This window comes from Musa acuminata, chromosome BXJ2-8 (genome assembly GCF_036884655.1).
Source record: "Musa acuminata AAA Group cultivar baxijiao chromosome BXJ2-8, Cavendish_Baxijiao_AAA, whole genome shotgun sequence".
Lineage (NCBI taxonomy): Eukaryota > Viridiplantae > Streptophyta > Magnoliopsida > Zingiberales > Musaceae > Musa > Musa acuminata.
In genome coordinates, this window is record NC_088345.1 from 7,512,162 (window position 1) to 7,536,866 (window position 24,705).

Below are 24,705 nucleotides of genomic sequence, written 5' to 3' on the forward strand. Positions count from 1 at the left end.
GTCGATCATCCACTCGAGATAAGAGATGAGGATAACTTTTGACTTCTAATGATAATGCCGAATGAAGGTGCCGAGATAGTACTCTCCTCCGTAATGGAGAGCTTCGGACATGGAGGGCGAGATGCCTCGTTGACCACCTCTAGAGGAGAAGAAAGATCGATGGATGTAGACCGACACAAGGGACAATTAGAACCTAACAATCACCATGGGAGTATATAACAGAGGTGAGAGCAAGTATCACGACCCCTTGAATCGATAATATTAAAAAAATTTCATAAACCAATCGAGGATCCAAACAAACATTTGAGGACACTAAGAAACATTCAATCAAATTCACATCCATAAAACCTATGTAGTTTATAATTATATATCACATCACTCGATAATTTATATTAATAGAAACCCAAGCCAACTTAACAAAATATTAATAACATTTATAAATCCATAAGCTAAATAATCTATACAATCAGAACTCCAACCATTTACTACAAGTTTATATCATCGTAAACTAAACTTAATATTCTGAAAATCCAAACGAGAGAGGTCTTTTAACATGTTTACACGATATATCAATTTCAAATCTGTCGATAACAATTCATTATATACAAAACATGTTTATATAACAACCACATAATAACCAATAAGACTTGCCCAAAATCTGAATAGCTCTCCACTGCCTCGGTCCAATTCAAACGTCTCAGTGAGTGACAAGCTAACCTGAAATATTCATATAACAACGAAGTGAGCTACAAAGCTTAGTAAGTAACAAAACATATCCAGAACAAAAAGTGACGATTTCAAACAAATAAGATATCACAATGCAAGACAGAATACATGAGATTCAAAGGTACCATCTCATTAGATACAGAATCATAAATGTCATTTCATTAAAAACATATTTGATTCATAACAAACGGAATAGAGAGTAATTGAAGCATATCAATAGCGTATGAAATGTTCCGGAGCATATTAATGACATATGAAACATTTTATAGTATGTCAATGGTAAATGAAATATTTTATAGTATATAAATGACGTATGAAATATTTCGGAGCATATCAATAACGAATAAAATATTTCAGAGCTTATCAATGGCGTATAAAATGTTTCAGAGCATATGAATGACAAATAAAATATTTCAGAATATATAAATGGTATATGAAATATTTCAAAGTACATTAATGGCGTATGAATATTTCATAGGCATAGGAAGCATTTCGGAACATATCAATAATATATGAAATATTTCAAAGCATATCAACGACATATGAACTATTTCGGAGCATATCAAAGAACAAATACGAAATAAAAATTCAAACATCATATTTGACATTGTATTCATATCATTCTTATCCGAAGCACATATAGAAACGCATAACAAAAACTCTAGATATAATATCAAATACATTTGACATTAAATAATTTTATACTAAGTATGTTGCCATCTTTTTTTTCTTCATAAAGTAAATTACATTCTTGGATGCTCTAAACCACCTTTGATTGCCTTTACAGTTAACATTCAAGTGATGGACCTTTCATGTGAATGTAGTTACCCATAGAAATTTCATATTTTTAGCATAATCAATATGTCATTTGTTCACTAAACATATCAAAATAAAGTTCGGGTTAGAGCACAACTTATTAAAACACATTTTAAATTGAACTATTAAAGGTAATTTTTTTAAAAAATATATTAATCTTTTACTTTATTCCCATGTAGTATCATTTATTTTTTCAAAGATAAAATTAACTTTAGCTTTCACCTCGTTGGTCGTTGCCTCCGTCCCTTGTTATCATATGTTACCCATTATCTCCCCTCCCTGTTTCTTTTGTTGCTCTCGTTGGTCATCACCTGTGCCTTGCGACCCAAGCCCTTGTCGCTCATCTACTCGAAATAAGAGATGAGGATAACTTTTGACTTCTAATGATAGTGTCAAATGAAGGTGTCGAGACAGTACTCTCCTCCATAATGGAGAGCTTCGGACATGGAGAGCGAGATGCCTCGTTAATGACCACCTCTAGAGGAGAAGAAAGATCGATAGATGTAGAGCGACACAAGGGATAATTAGAACTTAACAATCACCATGGGAGTAGATAACAGAGATGAGAGCAAAGATGCAGGGATGAAACAGAGTGGATGACAACGACAAGGGTGAGAGCAAGTGTCACGACCCCTCGAATCGATAATATTAAAAAAATTTCATAAACCAATCGAGGATCCAAACTAACATTTGAGGATATTGAGAAACATTCAATCAAATTCATATCCATAAAACCTGTGCAGTTTATAATTACATATCACATCATTCGATAATTCACATTGGAAACCCAAGCCAACTTAACAAAATATTAACAACATTTATAAATCCATAAGCTAAATAATTTATATAATCAGAACTCTAACCATTTACTATAAGTTTATGTCATCGTAAATTAAACATTCTGAAATTCCAAACGAGAGAGGTCTTTTAACATGTTTACACGATATATCAATTTCAAATATGTCGATAATAATTCATTATATACAAAATATACTTATACAACAACCACATAATAACCAATAAGACTTGCCCAAAATCTGAATAGCTCTCTACTGCCTTAGTTCAATTCAAACATCTCAGTGAGTGATAAGTTAACCTGAAAGATTCATATAACAACGGAGTGAGCTACAAAGCTCAGCAAGTGGCAAAACATATTTAGAACAAAAAGGGATAGTTTCAAACAAATAAGGTATCACAATGCAAGGCAGAATACAAGAGATTCAAGGGTACCATCTCATTAGATACATAATCGCAAATGTCATTTCATTCAAAACATATTTGGTTTATAACAAATTGAATAGAGAGTAACTGAAGCATAGCAATAGCGTATGAAATGTTTTAGAGTATATCAATAGCATATGGAATATTTCAGAGCATATCAATGGCAAATGAAATATTTCGGTATAAAATATTTCGGAGTATATTAATAATGAATGAAACATTTTGGAGCTTATAAATGGCGTATGAAATATTTTGGAGCATATCAAATACAAATAAAAATTTTCAGAACATATTAATGGTATATAAATTATTTCAAAGTGTATCAATGGCATATGAACATTTCAGAGGCATAGGAAGCATTTTGGAACGTATCAATAGCATGTGAAATATTTCAGAATATATCAACGACATATGAAGCATTTTGGAGCATATCAAAGAATAAATACGAAATAGAAGTTCAAATGTCATATTTGACGTTGCAGTCATATCATTCTATCCAAAGCACATATAGAAACACATAACCAAAGCTATAGATATTATATCAAATACATAGAATGTACAGTGGGTTCACAAACAAAATATGGTTCATCCATTTCTGGATGATCATCAGAAAGAAGTCTCCCACAATAGGGAGCTCTAGACACTCACATTTGGGTGAAGTCAGAGGGGGTCAGTAGAGCATCGTAGGCTCTAAGCATAATCCCTTTATCATTTCTAGCAAAAGTCCAGATACTCCCACAAACACCAGAGTACAAAAGGGCATTATGAACAATAAATTGACATATATCGGAAGCTCAACAATAAAATGTACATGTGCCTTTATGAGTCAATACGATACAAATATAATCTTTCATAAATGCATTCAAATTTAAAAGAAAATAAAGACGAGCATACAAGGATTTTGACACATATCGGAAGCACATGCGGAATAATAGAACATACATGTGCCAATACGAAATAATACGATACAATATAAACTTTACATAATAGGTTTCAAGAATCCAAATAATTTAAGGACAAGAGCATACCAGAATTCAAATCAGTAATATAAAATTCAATTAAAGAAAGAATGCTAGATAAAATCAATTTTCAAAAGAAATGATGTATGAATAGGCAAAATCGACCAAAGCTCGATTTTTGATAGAATTTAAGAGGCACAATGCATAAATTATTTGGATAACCAATTATGCTCTAAATTACTCAGAAATGTATTATTAGAAAGATATTTTAATCTACTTTCAGATAAAATAAGTTTCATATAAATTAAAGTTTCCAATAGAGAATTACAAATAATTCGGTAACCAATGATCAAAATCTCTATTTTGTAAAATTCACAAGGTTGGCTTCAATAAAAAATTAGGCAGGAATTTGGATTATAAATCTTTCAATCCATATATCAAAAGAAAGATTAATGAGTTTAGTTTTCAACAAAGTAAGTTTTGTTGTTATCAGAGTTTCGAATAGGGACTTATAAGTATTTTAGTATCAAAAGGTTAGAGTTATCGTCTCTGTTTCGTAAAATCTATAAGGCCAATTAAAACAGAAGTTTGGGCAAATAAATTTACTTTAAATTCTTCAAATAAGCTATTAATAGAAAGGTTTATAAGTTTATATTTAGATCAAATAGATTTTATCCAAATTAAAAATTAGTATATAGATTTATAGCTAAAACAAAATGGATGAGTCAGAATCTCGAAAGTTTTTCAGATTTAAATCATTATGTCTAAACAAGGAATATATCATATGCAAGGTTAAAACAATTCAAATTTTTTATATTCAAAGCAAGCAAAGATAATATCACAATAGAGATAGGTTTAAGACACTTGCCTTTCGAAAAGAAGATGTAAGCTTGAATCCTTCTTCTACTTTTCCTCCATCTCCTCTCCATGTTTCGTCTTCTGTAGCCTCAGCCATGGTTGCAGCTGGAGCCACGGTCGTAGCAGCCACCGCCGCAGCCCTTTTCACTGCACTGATTCCTTTCTCCCAACTCTCATTCCTTTCTTTTCTTTCTCAAATGCAGCTGCCACAGCTCCCCTTCCTCTCTCTTATTCTTCTTCTCTTCTTCTTCTTATTCTTCTTCTTCTTCTTCCCTTCTCCTCCCCGACGCCCCACACCTTCTCTCCTCTGTTTCCTCCTGCGGGAAACAGAGGTGATGCAGCCCTGTTGCAGCTACCTCCCTCTCTTCTCCTTCTTCTTTTCTCCTTTTCTCCCTCTTCTTCTTCTTCTTCTTCTTCTTCCCGACGCCCCACACCTCCTCTCATCGGTTTCCTCCTGCAGGAAACAAAGGTGCTGCAGCCTTAGCTGCTGCAGCTTCCTCCCTCTTCCCTCTCTTCTCCTTCTTCTTCTTCTCTTCTCCTCCTCCTCCTCTTCTTCCCTTGTTCTCTACTTATCTTCTTCTCCTGCTCGGTAGCTCCACACACACACAACACACACACACACACACACACACACACACACACACACACACACACACACACACACACACACACACACACACACATATATATATATATATATATATATATATATATATATAGTTTTTGTTATTTATAACACTACAAGAATTTTGAATATTTCTAAGTTACCCTTTTAGATAAACATATCTGTGATAATTTAATCTTAATCAAATATTATCACTTTTTACCTATAATTTTATTTTATTTTCTTCTTTTTCTTCTCATCATCTCCTCTTAATCGCTAGAGATGATGTAAAATGATGAAAACAAGATAAATAATGAAATGAGATGAATTAAATACGGAAGAGGAAGATGTGAAAAATATTTTTTTTCGTTTATTATAGTAATTTAATATCTTTAGGATTATATATAGTTTGTAATAACACAGAAGATATCATTTCATTAGAGGGGTAAAAATAGAATTAGAGGGTTGTGAATAGTAAAATATTATGCTATTAATTTTTAAGAAGTTATGAATAGGGAAGTATTGTGAATAGTAAAAATGAGAATAAGCTCCTTCATCATTTGTCATATATATAATCTCCTAAATGGCTCTTGTCCTTTCTTACTCTTTGTTTTCATTTGGTGTCGCTCCCAAGACAACCTCGAATACCTGATCTTAACACTACCTTTTGCCTATGCTTCTATCGTTGCCCTCCGTCTCTTGCTCCCAAGGTCACAATCACCTTGAAGCTAGAGACTAAAGGTAGTGTTCTAAGGAAGGATGGGGAAAGATAAATGATACAAAGGTGGTATGATTTCACGACGAGAGAGGTGATGAGACAAAAGTGACGACCGATAAAGATAAAGAACGAGGGATATTTACGAGATTATAAAATATAGGGGCACTATCTTGAAAAAAAAAAAAAAACATAGACACGTTCAAGGAAAAACCAAAAAGATGAGTTTTTTCATGAAAAAGAACTCTTTTTTAATAATTTAATGATTTTTTTAGTTAAATTATGGTGGCAAATATCTTTAAAAAAATTATTGGAATCAGGTTTCCAACATTAATCTAATACGAGTAAGTATAACAGCATATTACGGATCTGATATGATTTCACATTAAAAAAAAAAACCTGCATTATTTTTATTTATTGCATGCCTAAGAAAAGAAATAAAAACAATGGAATATTAACGTTTGTCCAACCTGAAACCCATTCCTTTATGACAGATAACCTAAACTTGAATCTGTCTTATGTAGGAGCCGATTCAAAAAGTGTGGCAACTGAGTCTCACATTTCTCTTATCTTATCTAATCTGTTCCCCAAAATGTCTTCGACACAAACAGGATTTTATGCAACCTATAAGTGTTGCATAATTTATTCGAATGTGAAGCCAACAATATGTGTTGCTCACTTATTGTTTACCAACTGTTACGTACTGTTCTTTCCATACACTGAAACTACAATTCTTTTGATATGTGGCGGGCGACGATCCCGTGAGCTGCGTCTGTGAGGTGCAATCCATCCCAGCTAACATAGCTTGAGGGATCACTGCACAAGTTTGACATTGGATGACCGCATCCTACAGAAACGTTGAAGTTGTATGGCCCCTCACCTCCGCAGCACGCAGCCAGAGGTTCCTTCATCCCTGCGCTTATATGCGATGTGATTACCGAATGATGAGCCAAACAACGTTCTTGGAGGAATAGGAGTGTGGATATATCTCACCAAATTGTTCCGGAGATTGGTAGACGGGCATCAGAGCCGAATAGTAATCAACATAGAAGATTTTGGAATGCGGATGTTGTTTTCGGATTCGATTCAGCTCCTTGAGCAACCGGAGACTGTGGTAGTGTGAGAGCTCATTCGCCCACTTGAGGCACCCTGTTCTTGGATCATACTCCTCCGCGCTTTGGGTTTGGAAGACCGTGAGGTATACTGCGCTACATCCCAGTGGGATAATCCCAGCCACCATCACTGTTTCCACCCCTTTGCGGATCAAACTCTATCAACCAAAGAAGAAGGCTCAGATAACGAAAGATCATCTGAAACAAAAGGCAGCGAGATCATTGGCTCACGGTGACTGTTGAACCGATCGCTTGCACAACCGTGGGGACGTAGCTTCGTATGAGATCTTTAGCCTTCTTCTCGTACAACAGGTGACTGTAGTCATTCACCCCCATCTCGCCCATTAGGAACAACGACTTGCTTATGGTGTCTTGTGATGCTGCACATAATACACGACAGATGTTATCGTACGAGATGAGATGCCAATCTAACCCAAGAAGACAAGCTTACAGTGGAGCGAAGGGGTGGATCGCTGTAACAGCTGCTCGAACCACTTAAATTGAGTGCTCAAAGAGTAATCCTGCCACGTCACGTTAAGCCCCTCGGCCTCAAAGAAGGCGTTGCCAAGCGCACAGGCCCCTCCGACCGCAAAGTTCGCTCCGTGTTTGAAGTCCTCGCTGCTGTTCCCTGCAAGATACGGCGGCACCAGCGGCAGCCGCAGGGCTTGTGCTGCGACAAGTACGCAAACACGTTAGCCTATGCATGAGGGATGTGAAAAAAAGGCGAGTTTCGTATACCGATGAAGTCGATGACGAGTCTCCCGTCGGAGAAGCGGCCGCTGGGATGACCAAAGTACGTCTCACCGTACGGGAGTCGGCTAGCGGCCACCGTACCACCGGAGAAGAAGTCCAAGTTTCCGGTGTCGGTGAGAGAGTTGCCGAATCCGAAGATGGCGGGGTAACTGCTGCTGCGAACAGCAGGGAGGACCAGCAGGTGGAGGAAGAAACACAGGGAGACGAAGGACGCCATCTCCGAGCTGGGGATCGAGGGAGTAGCTTGTGCAGGGGAAAGATGCGGTGCGTGGACGTGGTTAGACCATCTGTCGTCTCTTCTATTCTCGGACGCGGTGTATGCAGCATAATTTCGTTCTCTGACCGGGACATGTGGCCGACCCTTTTCTTTCGACTAATAAATGGCCGAGACAAATAAATGGGGTTGCCTGATGGCCACACCGGCCAAAGGTGCGGCCAAGTCGCTGGCGTACTCTTGACTTTTGGATGTAGAGCGATATGAGGGGCAATTAAAACCTAACGATTGTTGGAAAATCTAGGGCAGCATCACATGCACAGCGAAAGAATAGAAAATAAAATCCTAGAATTTTCTACAAAAAAAAAAGGTTTAATCGTTGTGCGAAGATTGGTGTGCAAAAACTTACGAAACTGAAAACTACGCGTATAAGAAAGATATGTTACTTAGGGAAATCGTATATCCCTAAAACCCTATAGATCTATAGAGCAGAATTTCGTGCTCTGACAGGGACATGCGACCGACCCTTTTCTTTCGACTAATAAATGGCTATGAGACATAGAAATGTGGCTGCTTGATGGCCACACGGGCAACAGGCACAGCCAATTTGTCGGCGTGCTCTGACTTTTCGTAGCAATAAGTGTCTTTTAATTTACCTTGAGATCAACTTTATAATTCAGGCTAATTGTTTTGTGAGGCAGAAGATCAACATTTTTATGATCATCATGAGAAAATATGATAGATGTGGTTGATTTGTGGAAGAAATGGATTTGTCTTTATTACCAATACGCCACGATTGTCAAGTGGCATGACGGTTAATTCTCAGCAATAATTCCATTATCTATACAAATCGATTAAATCTTATGATACAGTGAAATCATTTTATACTAAGTATGTTGTCATCCTTTTTTTTCTTCGTAAAGCAAATCACATTCTTGGATGCTCTAAACCACCTTTGATTGCCTTTAATGTGAAAGTGATCGATCTTTCATGTGAATGTAGTTAATATTCAAGTGATCGACCTTCCATGTGAATGTAGTTACCCGTAGAAATTTCATATTTTTAGCACAATCAATATGCCATTTGTTCACTAAAAATATCAAAATAAAGTTTGTGTTAGAGCACAACTTATTAAAAGATATTTTAAATTGAACTATTAAAGGTAAAGTTTAAAAAAATATATTAATCTTTTACTTTATTCTCATATAGTATCATTTATTTTTTTAAAGATAAAATTATCTTTGGCTTTCACCTTGTTGGTCGTTGCCTCCGTCCCTTATTATATCACCTGTTACCCATCATCTCCACTTTTTGTTTCCTTTGTTGCTCTCGTTGGTCATCACCTGTGCCTCGTGACCCATGCCCTTGTCGATCATCCACTCGAGATAAGAGATGAGGATAACTTTTGACTTCTAATGATAATGCCGAATGAAGGTGCCGAGATAGTACTCTCCTCCGTAATGGAGAGCTTCGGACATGGAGGGCGAGATGCCTCGTTAATGACCACCTCTAGAGGAGAAGAAAGATCGATGGATGTAGACCGACACAAGGGACAATTAGAACCTAACAATCACCATGGGAGTATATAACAGAGGTGAGAGCAAGTATCACGACCCCTTGAATCGATAATATTAAAAAAATTTCATAAACCAATCGAGGATCCAAACAAACATTTGAGGACACTAAGAAACATTCAATCAAATTCACATCCATAAAACCTATGCAGTTTATAATTATATATCACATCACTCGATAATTTATATTAATAGAAACCCAAGCCAACTTAACAAAATATTAATAACATTTATAAATCCATAAGCTAAATAATCTATACAATCAGAACTCCAACCATTTACTACAAGTTTATATCATCGTAAACTAAACTTAATATTCTGAAAATCCAAACGAGAGAGGTCTTTTAACATGTTTACACGATATATCAATTTCAAATCTGTCGATAACAATTCATTATATACAAAACATGTTTATATAACAACCACATAATAACCAATAAGACTTGCCCAAAATCTGAATAGCTCTCCACTGCCTCGGTCCAATTCAAACGTCTCAGTGAGTGACAAGCTAACCTGAAATATTCATATAACAACGAAGTGAGCTACAAAGCTGAGTAAGTGACAAAACATATCCAGAACAAAAAGTGACGATTTCAAACAAATAAGATATCACAATGCAAGACAGAATACATGAGATTCAAAGGTACCATCTCATTAGATACAGAATCATAAATGTCATTTCATTAAAAACATATTTGATTCATAACAAACGGAATAGAGAGTAATTGAAGCATATCAATAGCGTATGAAATGTTCCGGAGCATATTAATGACATATGAAACATTTTATAGTATGTCAATGGTAAATGAAATATTTTATAGTATATAAATGACGTATGAAATATTTCGGAGCATATCAATAACGAATAAAATATTTCAGAGCTTATCAATGGCGTATAAAATGTTTCAGAGCATATGAATGACAAATAAAATATTTCAGAATATATAAATGGTATATGAAATATTTCAAAGTACATTAATGGCGTATGAATATTTCATAGGCATAGGAAGCATTTCGGAAGATATCAATAATATATGAAATATTTCAAAGCATATCAACGACATATGAACTATTTCGGAGCATATCAAAGAACAAATACGAAATAAAAATTCAAACATCATATTTGACGTTGTATTCATATCATTCTTATCCAAAGCACGTATAGAAACGCATAACAAAAACTCTAGATATAATATCAAATACATTTGACATTAAATAATTTTATACTAAGTATGTTGCCATCTTTTTTTTCTTCATTAAGTAAATTACATTCTTGGATGCTCTAAACCACCTTTGATTGCCTTTACAGTTAACATTCAAGTGATCGACCTTTCATGTGAATGTAGTTACCCATAGAAATTTCATATTTTTAGCATAATCAATATGTCATTTGTTCACTAAACATATCAAAATAAAGTTCGGGTTAGAGCACAACTTATTAAAACACATTTTAAATTGAACTACTAAAGGTAAATTTAAAAAAAAATATATTAATCTTTTACTTTATTCCCATGTAGTATCATTTATTTTTTCAAAGATAAAATTAACTTTAGCTTTCACCTCGTTGGTCGTTGCCTCCGTCCCTTGTTATCATATGTTACCCATTATCTCCCCTCCCTGTTTCCTTTGTTGCTCTCGTTGGTCATCACCTGTGCCTTGCGACCCAAGCCCTTGTCGCTCATCTACTCGAAATAAGAGATGAGGATAACTTTTGACTTCTAATGATAGTGTCAAATGAAGGTGTCGAGACAGTACTCTCCTCCATAATGGAGAGCTTCGGACATGGAGAGCGAGATGCCTCGTTAATGACCACCTCCAGAGGAGAAGAAAGATCGATGGATGTAGAGCGACACAAGGGATAATTAGAACTTAACAATCACCATGGGAGTAGATAACAGAGATGAGAGCAAAGATGCAGGGATGAAACAGAGTGGATGACAACGACAAGGGTGAGAGCAAGTGTCATGACCCCTCGAATCGATAATATTAAAAAAATTTCATAAACCAATCGAGGATCCAAACTAACATTTGAGGATATTGAGAAACATTCAATCAAATTCATATCCATAAAACCTGTGCAGTTTATAATTACATATCACATCATTCGATAATTCACATTGGAAACCCAAGCCAACTTAACAAAATATTAACAATATTTATAAATCCATAAGCTAAATAATTTATATAATCAGAACTCTAACCATTTACTATAAGTTTATGTCATTGTAAATTAAACATTCTGAAATTCCAAACGAGAGAGGTCTTTTAACATGTTTACACGATATATCAATTTCAAATATGTCGATAATAATTCATTATATACAAAATATACTTATACAACAACCACATAATAACCAATAAGACTTGCCCAAAATCTGAATAGCTCTCTACTGCCTTAGTTCAATTCAAACATCTCAGTGAGTGATAAGTTAACCTGAAAGATTCATATAACAACGGAGTGAGCTACAAAGCTCAGCAAGTGGCAAAACATATTTAGAACAAAAAGGGATAGTTTCAAACAAATAAGGTATCACAATGCAAGGCAGAATACAAGAGATTCAAGGGTACCATCTCATTAGATACATAATCGCAAATGTCATTTCATTCAAAACATATTTGGTTTATAACAAATTGAATAGAGAGTAATTGAAGCATAGCAATAGCGTATGAAATGTTTTAGAGTATATCAATAGCATATGGAATATTTCAGAGCATATCAATGGCAAATGAAATATTTCGGTATAAAATATTTCGGAGTATATTAATAATGAATGAAACATTTTGGAGCTTATAAATGGCGTATGAAATATTTTGGAGCATATCAATTACAAATAAAAATTTTCAGAACATATTAATGGTATATAAATTATTTCAAAGTGTATCAATGGCATATGAACATTTCAGAGGCATAGGAAGCATTTTGGAACATATCAATAGCATGTGAAATATTTCAGAATATATCAACGACATATGAAGCATTTTGGAGCATATCAAAGAATAAATACGAAATAGAAGTTCAAATGTCATATTTGACGTTGCAGTCATATCATTCTATCCAAAGCACATATAGAAACACATAACCAAAGCTATAGATATTATATCAAATACATAGAATGTACAGTGGGTTCACAAACAAAATATGGTTCATCCATTTCTGGATGATCATCAGAAAGAAGTCTCCCACGATAGGGAGCTCTAGACACTCACATTTGGGTGAAGTCAGAGGGGGTCAGTAGAGCATTGTAGGCTCTAAGCATAATCCCTTTATCATTTCTAGCAAAAGTCCAGATACTCCCACAAACACCAGAGTACAAAAGGGCATTATGAACAATAAATTGACATATATCGGAAGCTCAACAATAAAATGTACATGTGCCTTTATGAGTCAATACGATACAAATATAATCTTTCATAAATGCATTCAAATTTAAAAGAAAATAAAGACGAGCATACAAGGATTTTGACACATATCGGAAGCACATGCGGAATAATAGAACATACATGTGCCAATACGAAATAATACGATACAATATAAACTTTACATAATAGGTTTCAAGAATCCAAATAATTTAAGGACAAGAGCATACCAGAATTCAAATCAGTAATATAAAATTCAATTAAAGAAAGAATGCTAGATAAAATCAATTTTCAAAAGAAATGATGTATGAATAGGCAAAATCGACCAAAGCTCGATTTTTGATAGAATTTAAGAGGCACAATGCATAAATTATTTGGATAACCAATTATGCTCCAAATTACTTAGAAATGTATTATTAGAAAGATATTTTAATCTACTTTCAGATAAAATAAGTTTCATATAAATTAAAGTTTCCAATAGAGAATTACAAATAATTCGGTAACCAATGATCAAAATCTCTATTTTGTAAAATTCACAAGGTTGGCTTCAATAAAAAATTAGGCAGGAATTTGGATTATAAATCTTTCAATCCATATATCAAAAGAAAGATTAATGAGTTTAGTTTTTAACAAAGTAAGTTTTGTTGTTATCAGAGTTTCCAATAGGGACTTATAAGTATTTTAGTATCAAAAGGTTAGAGTTATCGTCTCTGTTTCGTAAAATCTATAAGGCCAATTAAAACAGAAGTTTGGGCAAATAAATTTACTTTAAATTCTTCAAATAAGCTATTAATAGAAAGGTTTATAAGTTTATATGTAGATCAAATAGATTTTATCCAAATTAAAAATTAGTATATAGATTTATAGCTAAAACAAAATGGATGAGTCAGAATCTCGAAAGTTTTTCAGATTTAAATCATTATGTCTAAACAAGGGATATATCATATGCAAGGTTAAAACAATTCAAATTTTTTATATTCAAAGCAAGCAAAGATAATATCACAATAGAGATAGGTTTAAGACACTTGCCTTTCGAAAAGAAGATGTAAGCTTGAATCCTTCTTCTACTTTTCCTCCATCTCCTCTCCATGTTTCGTCTTCTGTAGCCTCAGCCATTGTTGCAGCTGGAGCCACGGTCGTAGCAGCCACCGCCGCAGCCCTTTTCACTGCACTGATTCCTTTCTCCCAACTCTCATTCCTTTCTTTTCTTTCTCAAATGCAGCTGCCACAGCTCCCCTTCCTCTCTCTTATTCTTCTTCTCTTCTTCTTCTTATTCTTCTTCTTCTTCTTCCCTTCTCCTCCCCGACGCCCCACACCTTCTCTCCTCTGTTTCCTCCTGCGGGAAACAGAGGTGATGCAGCCCTGTTGCAGCTACCTCCCTCTCTTCTCCTTCTTCTTTTCTCCTTTTCTCCCTCTTCTTCTTCTTCTTCTTCTTCTTCTTCTTCTTCTTCTTCTTCTTCTTCTTCTTCTTCTTCTTCTTCTTCTTCTTCTTCCCGACGCCCCACACCTCCTCTCATCTGTTTCCTCCTGCAGGAAACAAAGGTGCTGCAGCCTTAGCTGCTGCAGCTTCCTCCCTCTCCTCTCCCTCTTCCCTCTCTTCTCCTTCTTCTTCTTCTCTTCTCCTCCTCCTCCTCTTCTTCTTCTTCTTCTCCTCTTCTTCCCTTGTTCTCTACTTATCTTCTTCTCCTGCTCGGTAGCTCCACACACACACAACACACACACACACACACACACACACACACACACACACACACACACACACACACACACATATATATATATATATATATATATATATATATATATATGTATATATATATATATATATATATATATATATATATATATATATATATATATATATAGTTTTTGTTATTTATAACACTACAAGAATTTTGAATATTTCTAAGTTACCCTTTTAGATAAACATATATGTGATAATTTAATCTTAATCAAATATTATCACTTTTTAGCTATAATTTTATTTTATTTTCTTCTTTTTCTTCTCATCATCTCCTCTTAATCGCTAGAGATGATGTAAAATGATGAAAACAAGATAAATAATGAAATGAGATGAATTAAATACGGAAGAGGAAGATGTGAAAAATATTTTTTTTCGTTTATTATAGTAATTTAATATCTTTAGGATTATATATAGTTTGTAATAACACAGAAGATATCATTTCATTAGAGGGGTAAAAATAGAATTAGAGGGTTGTGAATAGTAAAATATTATGCTATTAATTTTTAAGAAGTTATGAATAGGGAAGTATTGTGAATAGTAAAAATGAGAATAAGCTCCTTCATCATTTGTCATATATATAATCTCCTAAATGGCTCTTGTCCTTTCTTACTCTTTGTTTTCATTTGGTGTCGCTCCCAAGACAACCTCGAATACCTGATCTTAACACTACCTTTTGCCTATGCTTCTATCGTTGCCCTCCGTCTCTTGCTCCCAAGGTCACAATCACCTTGAAGCTAGAGACTAAAGGTAGTGTTCTAAGGAAGGATGGGGAAAGATAAATGATACAAAGGTGGTATGATTTCACGACGAGAGAGGTGATGAGACAAAAGTGACGACCGATAAAGATAAAGAACGAGGGATATTTACGAGATTATAAAATATAGGGGCACTATCTTGAAAAAAAAAAAAAAACATAGACACGTTCAAGGAAAAACCAAAAAGATGAGTTTTTTCATGAAAAAGAACTCTTTTTTAATAATTTAATGATTTTTTTAGTTAAATTATGGTGGCAAATATCTTTAAAAAAATTATTGGAATCAGGTTTCCAACATTAATCTAATACGAGTAAGTATAACAGCATATTACGGATCTGATATGATTTCACATTAAAAAAAAAAACCTGCATTATTTTTATTTATTGCATGCCTAAGAAAAGAAATAAAAACAATGGAATATTAACGTTTGTCCAACCTGAAACCCATTCCTTTATGACAGATAACCTAAACTTGAATCTGTCTTATGTAGGAGCCGATTCAAAAAGTGTGGCAACTGAGTCTCACATTTCTCTTATCTTATCTAATCTGTTCCCCAAAATGTCTTCGACACAAACAGGATTTTATGCAACCTATAAGTGTTGCATAATTTATTCGAATGTGAAGCCAACAATATGTGTTGCTCACTTATTGTTTACCAACTGTTACGTACTGTTCTTTCCATACACTGAAACTACAATTCTTTTGATATGTGGCGGGCGACGATCCCGTGAGCTGCGTCTGTGAGGTGCAATCCATCCCAGCTAACATAGCTTGAGGGATCACTGCACAAGTTTGACATTGGATGACCGCATCCTACAGAAACGTTGAAGTTGTATGGCCCCTCACCTCCGCAGCACGCAGCCAGAGGTTCCTTCATCCCTGCGCTTATATGCGATGTGATTACCGAATGATGAGCCAAACAACGTTCTTGGAGGAATAGGAGTGTGGATATATCTCACCAAATTGTTCCGGAGATTGGTAGACGGGCATCAGAGCCGAATAGTAATCAACATAGAAGATTTTGGAATGCGGATGTTGTTTTCGGATTCGATTCAGCTCCTTGAGCAACCGGAGACTGTGGTAGTGTGAGAGCTCATTCGCCCACTTGAGGCACCCTGTTCTTGGATCATACTCCTCCGCGCTTTGGGTTTGGAAGACCGTGAGGTATACTGCGCTACATCCCAGTGGGATAATCCCAGCCACCATCACTGTTTCCACCCCTTTGCGGATCAAACTCTATCAACCAAAGAAGAAGGCTCAGATAACGAAAGATCATCTGAAACAAAAGGCAGCGAGATCATTGGCTCACGGTGACTGTTGAACCGATCGCTTGCACAACCGTGGGGACGTAGCTTCGTATGAGATCTTTAGCCTTCTTCTCGTACAACAGGTGACTGTAGTCATTCACCCCCATCTCGCCCATTAGGAACAACGACTTGCTTATGGTGTCTTGTGATGCTGCACATAATACACGACAGATGTTATCGTACGAGATGAGATGCCAATCTAACCCAAGAAGACAAGCTTACAGTGGAGCGAAGGGGTGGATCGCTGTAACAGCTGCTCGAACCACTTAAATTGAGTGCTCAAAGAGTAATCCTGCCACGTCACGTTAAGCCCCTCGGCCTCAAAGAAGGCGTTGCCAAGCGCACAGGCCCCTCCGACCGCAAAGTTCGCTCCGTGTTTGAAGTCCTCGCTGCTGTTCCCTGCAAGATACGGCGGCACCAGCGGCAGCCGCAGGGCTTGTGCTGCGACAAGTACGCAAACACGTTAGCCTATGCATGAGGGATGTGAAAAAAAGGCGAGTTTCGTATACCGATGAAGTCGATGACGAGTCTCCCGTCGGAGAAGCGGCCGCTGGGATGACCAAAGTACGTCTCACCGTACGGGAGTCGGCTAGCGGCCACCGTACCACCGGAGAAGAAGTCCAAGTTTCCGGTGTCGGTGAGAGAGTTGCCGAATCCGAAGATGGCGGGGTAACTGCTGCTGCGAACAGCAGGGAGGACCAGCAGGTGGAGGAAGAAACACAGGGAGACGAAGGACGCCATCTCCGAGCTGGGGATCGAGGGAGTAGCTTGTGCAGGGGAAAGATGCGGTGCGTGGACGTGGTTAGACCATCTGTCGTCTCTTCTATTCTCGGACGCGGTGTATGCAGCATAATTTCGTTCTCTGACCGGGACATGTGGCCGACCCTTTTCTTTCGACTAATAAATGGCCGAGACAAATAAATGGGGTTGCCTGATGGCCACACCGGCCAAAGGTGCGGCCAAGTCGCTGGCGTACTCTTGACTTTTGGATGTAGAGCGATATGAGGGGCAATTAAAACCTAACGATTGTTGGAAAATCTAGGGCAGCATCACATGCACAGCGAAAGAATAGAAAATAAAATCCTAGAATTTTCTACAAAAAAAAAAGGTTTAATCGTTGTGCGAAGATTGGTGTGCAAAAACTTACGAAACTGAAAACTACGCGTATAAGAAAGATATGTTACTTAGGGAAATCGTATATCCCTAAAACCCTATAGATCTATAGAGCAGAATTTCGTGCTCTGACAGGGACATGCGGCCGACCCTTTTCTTTCGACTAATAAATGGCTATGAGACATAGAAATGTGGCTGCTTGATGGCCACACGGGCAACAGGCACAGCCAATTTGTCGGCGTGCTCTGACTTTTCGTAGCAATAAGTGTCTTTTAATTTACCTTGAGATCAACTTTATAATTCAGGCTAATTGTTTTGTGAGGCAGAAGATCAACATTTTTATGATCATCATGAGAAAATATGATAGATGTGGTTGATTTGTGGAAGAAATGGATTTGTCTTTATTACCAATACGCCACGATTGTCAAGTGGCATGACGGTTAATTCTCAGCAATAATTCCATTATCTATACAAATCGATTAAATCTTATGATACAGTGAAATCATTTTATACTAAGTATGTTGTCATCCTTTTTTTTCTTCGTAAAGCAAATCACATTCTTGGATGCTCTAAACCACCTTTGATTGCCTTTAATGTGAAAGTGATCGATCTTTCATGTGAATGTAGTTAATATTCAAGTGATCGACCTTCCATGTGAATGTAGTTACCCGTAGAAATTTCATATTTTTAGCACAATCAATATGCCATTTGTTCACTAAAAATATCAAAATAAAGTTTGTGTTAGAGCACAACTTATTAAAAGATATTTTAAATTGAACTATTAAAGGTAAAGTTTAAAAAAATATATTAATCTTTTACTTTATTCTCATATAGTATCATTTATTTTTTTAAAGATAAAATTATCTTTGGCTTTCACCTTGTTGGTCGTTGCCTCCGTCCCTTATTATATCACCTGTTACCCATCATCTCCACTTTTTGTTTCCTTTGTTGCTCTCGTTGGTCATCACCTGTGCCTCGTGACCCATGCCCTTGTCGATCATCCACTCGAGATAAGAGATGAGGATAACTTTTGACTTCTAATGATAATGCCGAATGAAGGTGCCGAGATAGTACTCTCCTCCGTAATGGAGAGCTTCGGACATGGAGGGCGAGATGCCTCGTTAATGACCACCTCTAGAGGAGAAGAAAGATCGATGGATGTAGACCGACACAAGGGACAATTAGAACCTAACAATCACCATGGGAGTATATAACAGAGGTGAGAGCAAGTATCACGACCCCTTGAATCGATAATATTAAAAAAATTTCATAAACCAATCGAGGATCCAAACAAACATTTGAGGACACTAAGAAACATTCAATCAAATTCACATCCATAAAACCTATGCAGTTTATAATTATATATCACATCACTCGATAATTTATATTAATAGAAACCCAAGCCAACTTAACAAAATATTAATAACATTTATAAATCCATAAGCTAAATAATCTATACAATCAGAACTCCAACCATTTACTATAAGTTTATATCATCGTAAACTAAACTTAATATTCTGAAAATCCAAACGAGAGAGGTCTTTTAACATGTTTACACGATATATCAATTTCAAATCTGTCGATAACAATTCATTATATACAAAACATGTTTATATAACAACCACATAATAACCAATAAGACTTGCCCAAAATCTGAATAGCTCTCCACTGCCTCGGTCCAATTCAAACGTCTCAGTGAGTGACAAGCTAACCTGAAATATTCATATAACAACGAAGTGAGCTACAAAGCTGAGTAAGTGACAAAACATATCCAGAACAAAAAGTGACGATTTCAAACAAATAAGATATCACAATGCAAGACAGAATACATGAGATTCAAAGGTACCATCTCATTAGATACAGAATCATAAATGTCATTTCATTAAAAACATATTTGATTCATAACAAACGGAATAGAGAGTAATTGAAGCATATCAATAGCGTATGAAATGTTCCGGAGCATATTAATGACATATGAAACATTTTATAGTATGTCAATGGCAAATGAAATATTTTATAGTATATAAATGACGTATGAAATATTTCGGAGCATATCAATAACGAATAAAATATTTCAGAGCTTATCAATGGCGTATAAAATGTTTCAGAGCATATGAATGACAAATAAAATATTTCAGAATATATAAATGGTATATGAAATATTTCAAAGTACATTAATGGCGTATGAATATTTCATAGGCATAGGAAGCATTTCGGAAGATATCAATAATATATGAAATATTTCAAAGCATATCAACGACATATGAACTATTTCGGAGCATATCAAAGAACAAATACGAAATAAAAATTCAAACATCATATTTGACGTTGTATTCATATCATTCTTATCCAAAGCACGTATAGAAACGCATAACAAAAACTCTAGATATAATATCAAATACATTTGACATTAAATAATTTTATACTAAGTATGTTGCCATCTTTTTTTTCTTCATAAAGTAAATTACATTCTTGGATGCTCTAAACCACCTTTGATTGCCTTTACAGTTAACATTCAAGTGATCGACCTTTCATGTGAATGTAGTTACCCATAGAAATTTCATATTTTTAGCATAATCAATATGTCATTTGTTCACTAAACATATCAAAATAAAGTTCGGGTTAGAGCACAACTTATTAAAACACATTTTAAATTGAACTACTAAAGGTAAATTTAAAAAAAAATATATTAATCTTTTACTTTATTCCCATGTAGTATCATTTATTTTTTCAAAGATAAAATTAACTTTAGCTTTCACCTCGTTGGTCGTTGCCTCCGTCCCTTGTTATCATATGTTACCCATTATCTCCCCTCCCTGTTTCCTTTGTTGCTCTCGTTGGTCATCACCTGTGCCTTGCGACCCAAGCCCTTGTCGCTCATCTACTCGAAATAAGAGATGAGGATAACTTTTGACTTCTAATGATAGTGTCAAATGAAGGTGTCGAGACAGTACTCTCCTCCATAATGGAGAGCTTCGGACATGGAGAGCGAGATGCCTCGTTAATGACCACCTCCAGAGGAGAAGAAAGATCGATGGATGTAGAGCGACACAAGGGATAATTAGAACTTAACAATCACCATGGGAGTAGATAACAGAGATGAGAGCAAAGATGCAGGGATGAAACAGAGTGGATGACAACGACAAGGGTGAGAGCAAGTGTCATGACCCCTCGAATCGATAATATTAAAAAAATTTCATAAACCAATCGAGGATCCAAACTAACATTTGAGGATATTGAGAAACATTCAATCAAATTCATATCCATAAAACCTGTGCAGTTTATAATTACATATCACATCATTCGATAATTCACATTGGAAACCCAAGCCAACTTAACAAAATATTAACAATATTTATAAATCCATAAGCTAAATAATTTATATAATCAGAACTCTAACCATTTACTATAAGTTTATGTCATTGTAAATTAAACATTCTGAAATTCCAAACGAGAGAGGTCTTTTAACATGTTTACACGATATATCAATTTCAAATATGTCGATAATAATTCATTATATACAAAATATACTTATACAACAACCACATAATAACCAATAAGACTTGCCCAAAATCTGAATAGCTCTCTACTGCCTTAGTTCAATTCAAACATCTCAGTGAGTGATAAGTTAACCTGAAAGATTCATATAACAACGGAGTGAGCTACAAAGCTCAGCAAGTGGCAAAACATATTTAGAACAAAAAGGGATAGTTTCAAACAAATAAGGTATCACAATGCAAGGCAGAATACAAGAGATTCAAGGGTACCATCTCATTAGATACATAATCGCAAATGTCATTTCATTCAAAACATATTTGGTTTATAACAAATTGAATAGAGAGTAATTGAAGCATAGCAATAGCGTATGAAATGTTTTAGAGTATATCAATAGCATATGGAATATTTCAGAGCATATCAATGGCAAATGAAATATTTCGGTATAAAATATTTCGGAGTATATTAATAATGAATGAAACATTTTGGAGCTTATAAATGGCGTATGAAATATTTTGGAGCATATCAATTACAAATAAAAATTTTCAGAACATATTAATGGTATATAAATTATTTCAAAGTGTATCAATGGCATATGAACATTTCAGAGGCATAGGAAGCATTTTGGAACATATCAATAGCATGTGAAATATTTCAGAATATATCAACGACATATGAAGCATTTTGGAGCATATCAAAGAATAAATACGAAATAGAAGTTCAAATGTCATATTTGACGTTGCAGTCATATCATTCTATCCAAAGCACATATAGAAACACATAACCAAAGCTATAGATATTATATCAAATACATAGAATGTACAGTGGGTTCACAAACAAAATATGGTTCATCCATTTCTGGATGATCATCAGAAAGAAGTCTCCCACGATAGGGAGCTCTAGACACTCACATTTGGGTGAAGTCAGAGGGGGTCAGTAGAGCATTGTAGGCTCTAAGCATAATCCCTTTATCATTTCTAGCAAAAGTCCAGATACTCCCACAAACACCAGAGTACAAAAGGGCATTATGAACAATAAATTGACATATATCGGAAGCTCAACAATAAAATGTACATGTGCCTTTATGAGTCAATACGATACAAATATAATCTTTCATAAATGCATTCAAATTTAAAAGAAAATAAAGACGAGCATACAAGGATTTTGACACATATCGGAAGCACATGCGGAATAATAGAACATACATGTGCCAATACGAAATAATACGATACAATATAAACTTTACATAATAGGTTTCAAGAATCCAAATAATTTAAGGACAAGAGCATACCAGAATTCAAATCAGTAATATAAAATTCAATTAAAGAAAGAATGCTAGATAAAATCAATTTTCAAAAGAAATGATGTATGAATAGGCAAAATCGACCAAAGCTCGATTTTTGATAGAATTTAAGAGGCACAATGCATAAATTATTTGGATAACCAATTATGCTCCAAATTACTTAGAAATGTATTATTAGAAAGATATTTTAATCTACTTTCAGATAAAATAAGTTTCATATAAATTAAAGTTTCCAATAGAGAATTACAAATAATTCGGTAACCAATGATCAAAATCTCTATTTTGTAAAATTCACAAGGTTGGCTTCAATAAAAAATTAGGCAGGAATTTGGATTATAAATCTTTCAATCCATATATCAAAAGAAAGATTAATGAGTTTAGTTTTTAACAAAGTAAGTTTTGTTGTTATCAGAGTTTCCAATAGGGACTTATAAGTATTTTAGTATCAAAAGGTTAGAGTTATCGTCTCTGTTTCGTAAAATCTATAAGGCCAATTAAAACAGAAGTTTGGGCAAATAAATTTACTTTAAATTCTTCAAATAAGCTATTAATAGAAAGGTTTATAAGTTTATATGTAGATCAAATAGATTTTATCCAAATTAAAAATTAGTATATAGATTTATAGCTAAAACAAAATGGATGAGTCAGAATCTCGAAAGTTTTTCAGATTTAAATCATTATGTCTAAACAAGGGATATATCATATGCAAGGTTAAAACAATTCAAATTTTTTATATTCAAAGCAAGCAAAGATAATATCACAATAGAGATAGGTTTAAGACACTTGCCTTTCGAAAAGAAGATGTAAGCTTGAATCCTTCTTCTACTTTTCCTCCATCTCCTCTCCATGTTTCGTCTTCTGTAGCCTCAGCCATTGTTGCAGCTGGAGCCACGGTCGTAGCAGCCACCGCCGCAGCCCTTTTCACTGCACTGATTCCTTTCTCCCAACTCTCATTCCTTTCTTTTCTTTCTCAAATGCAGCTGCCACAGCTCCCCTTCCTCTCTCTTATTCTTCTTCTCTTCTTCTTCTTATTCTTCTTCTTCTTCTTCCCTTCTCCTCCCCGACGCCCCACACCTTCTCTCCTCTGTTTCCTCCTGCGGGAAACAGAGGTGATGCAGCCCTGTTGCAGCTACCTCCCTCTCTTCTCCTTCTTCTTTTCTCCTTTTCTCCCTCTTCTTCTTCTTCTTCTTCTTCTTCTTCTTCTTCTTCTTCTTCTTCTTCTTCTTCTTCCCGACGCCCCACACCTCCTCTCATCTGTTTCCTCCTGCAGGAAACAAAGGTGCTGCAGCCTTAGCTGCTGCAGCTTCCTCCCTCTCCTCTCCCTCTTCCCTCTCTTCTCCTTCTTCTTCTTCTCTTCTCCTCCTCCTCCTCTTCTTCTTCTTCTTCTCCTCTTCTTCCCTTGTTCTCTACTTATCTTCTTCTCCTGCTCGGTAGCTCCACACACACACAACACACAGACACACACACACACACACACACACACACACACACACACACACACACACACACATATATATATATATATATATATATATATATATATATATATATATATATATATATGTATATATATATATATATATATATATATATATATATATATATATATAGTTTTTGTTATTTATAACACTACAAGAATTTTGAATATTTCTAAGTTACCCTTTTAGATAAACATATATGTGATAATTTAATCTTAATCAAATATTATCACTTTTTAGCTATAATTTTATTTTATTTTCTTCTTTTTCTTCTCATCATCTCCTCTTAATCGCTAGAGATGATGTAAAATGATGAAAACAAGATAAATAATGAAATGAGATGAATTAAATACGGAAGAGGAAGATGTGAAAAATATTTTTTTTCGTTTATTATAGTAATTTAATATCTTTAGGATTATATATAGTTTGTAATAACACAGAAGATATCATTTCATTAGAGGGGTAAAAATAGAATTAGAGGGTTGTGAATAGTAAAATATTATGCTATTAATTTTTAAGAAGTTATGAATAGGGAAGTATTGTGAATAGTAAAAATGAGAATAAGCTCCTTCATCATTTGTCATATATATAATCTCCTAAA

The 24,705-nt window shown here is 35.1% G+C and overlaps 2 protein-coding genes and 3 long non-coding RNA genes across 5 annotated transcripts; all 5 read right to left on the reverse strand.

Annotated features, from left to right (window-relative positions):
* Window positions 1-537: 537 nt before the first annotated feature.
* Window positions 538-5,083, reverse strand: LOC135618451 (uncharacterized). The gene is made up of 2 exons (XR_010489014.1): window positions 4,591-5,083; window positions 538-717 (listed from the first exon to the last, which is right to left on the reverse strand). It is a non-coding gene; the product is annotated as an uncharacterized LOC135618451 (long non-coding RNA).
* A 1,356-nt stretch (window positions 5,084-6,439) lies between these two features.
* Window positions 6,440-8,073, reverse strand: LOC135618993 (GDSL esterase/lipase At1g28570-like). The gene is made up of 5 exons (XM_065120516.1): window positions 7,750-8,073; window positions 7,463-7,681; window positions 7,243-7,391; window positions 6,893-7,169; window positions 6,440-6,812 (listed from the first exon to the last, which is right to left on the reverse strand). The coding sequence occupies exons 1-5, from the start codon at window positions 7,979-7,981 to the stop codon at window positions 6,625-6,627; spliced, it is 1,065 nt and encodes a 354-aa protein (XP_064976588.1). The 5' UTR covers window positions 7,982-8,073; the 3' UTR covers window positions 6,440-6,624.
* A 1,812-nt stretch (window positions 8,074-9,885) lies between these two features.
* On the reverse strand, window positions 9,886-14,558 carry LOC135618416 (uncharacterized). Its single transcript, XR_010488998.1, has 2 exons — window positions 13,939-14,558; window positions 9,886-10,065 (listed from the first exon to the last, which is right to left on the reverse strand). It is a non-coding gene; the product is annotated as an uncharacterized LOC135618416 (long non-coding RNA).
* Window positions 14,559-15,914: 1,356 nt separating this feature from the next.
* Window positions 15,915-17,547, reverse strand: LOC135618994 (GDSL esterase/lipase At1g28570-like). Its single transcript, XM_065120517.1, has 5 exons — window positions 17,225-17,547; window positions 16,938-17,156; window positions 16,718-16,866; window positions 16,368-16,644; window positions 15,915-16,287 (listed from the first exon to the last, which is right to left on the reverse strand). Exons 1-5 carry the CDS (start codon window positions 17,454-17,456, stop codon window positions 16,100-16,102), a joined length of 1,065 nt encoding a protein of 354 aa, XP_064976589.1. The 5' UTR covers window positions 17,457-17,547; the 3' UTR covers window positions 15,915-16,099.
* Window positions 17,548-19,360: 1,813 nt separating this feature from the next.
* Window positions 19,361-24,041, reverse strand: LOC135618421 (uncharacterized). Its single transcript, XR_010489003.1, has 2 exons — window positions 23,414-24,041; window positions 19,361-19,540 (listed from the first exon to the last, which is right to left on the reverse strand). It is a non-coding gene; the product is annotated as an uncharacterized LOC135618421 (long non-coding RNA).
* Between the last annotated feature and the right edge of the window lie 664 nt (window positions 24,042-24,705).

Coding starts and splice junctions, on each gene's coding strand:
- LOC135618993 (XM_065120516.1), bottom strand. CDS start 7,981: ATGGCGTCCTTCGTCTCCCTGTGTTTCTTCCTCCACCTGCTGGTCCTC. Junction 7,392..7,462: donor ATCCACCCCTTCGCTCCACT/GTAAGCTTGTCT, acceptor TATTATGTGCAG/CATCACAAGACACCATAAGC. Junction 7,170..7,242: donor CGATCGGTTCAACAGTCACC/GTGAGCCAATGA, acceptor TTTGGTTGATAG/AGTTTGATCCGCAAAGGGGT.
- LOC135618994 (XM_065120517.1), bottom strand. CDS start 17,456: ATGGCGTCCTTCGTCTCCCTGTGTTTCTTCCTCCACCTGCTGGTCCTC. Junction 17,157..17,224: donor ACTCGTCATCGACTTCATCG/GTATACGAAACT, acceptor TACTTGTCGCAG/CACAAGCCCTGCGGCTGCCG. Junction 16,645..16,717: donor CGATCGGTTCAACAGTCACC/GTGAGCCAATGA, acceptor TTTGGTTGATAG/AGTTTGATCCGCAAAGGGGT.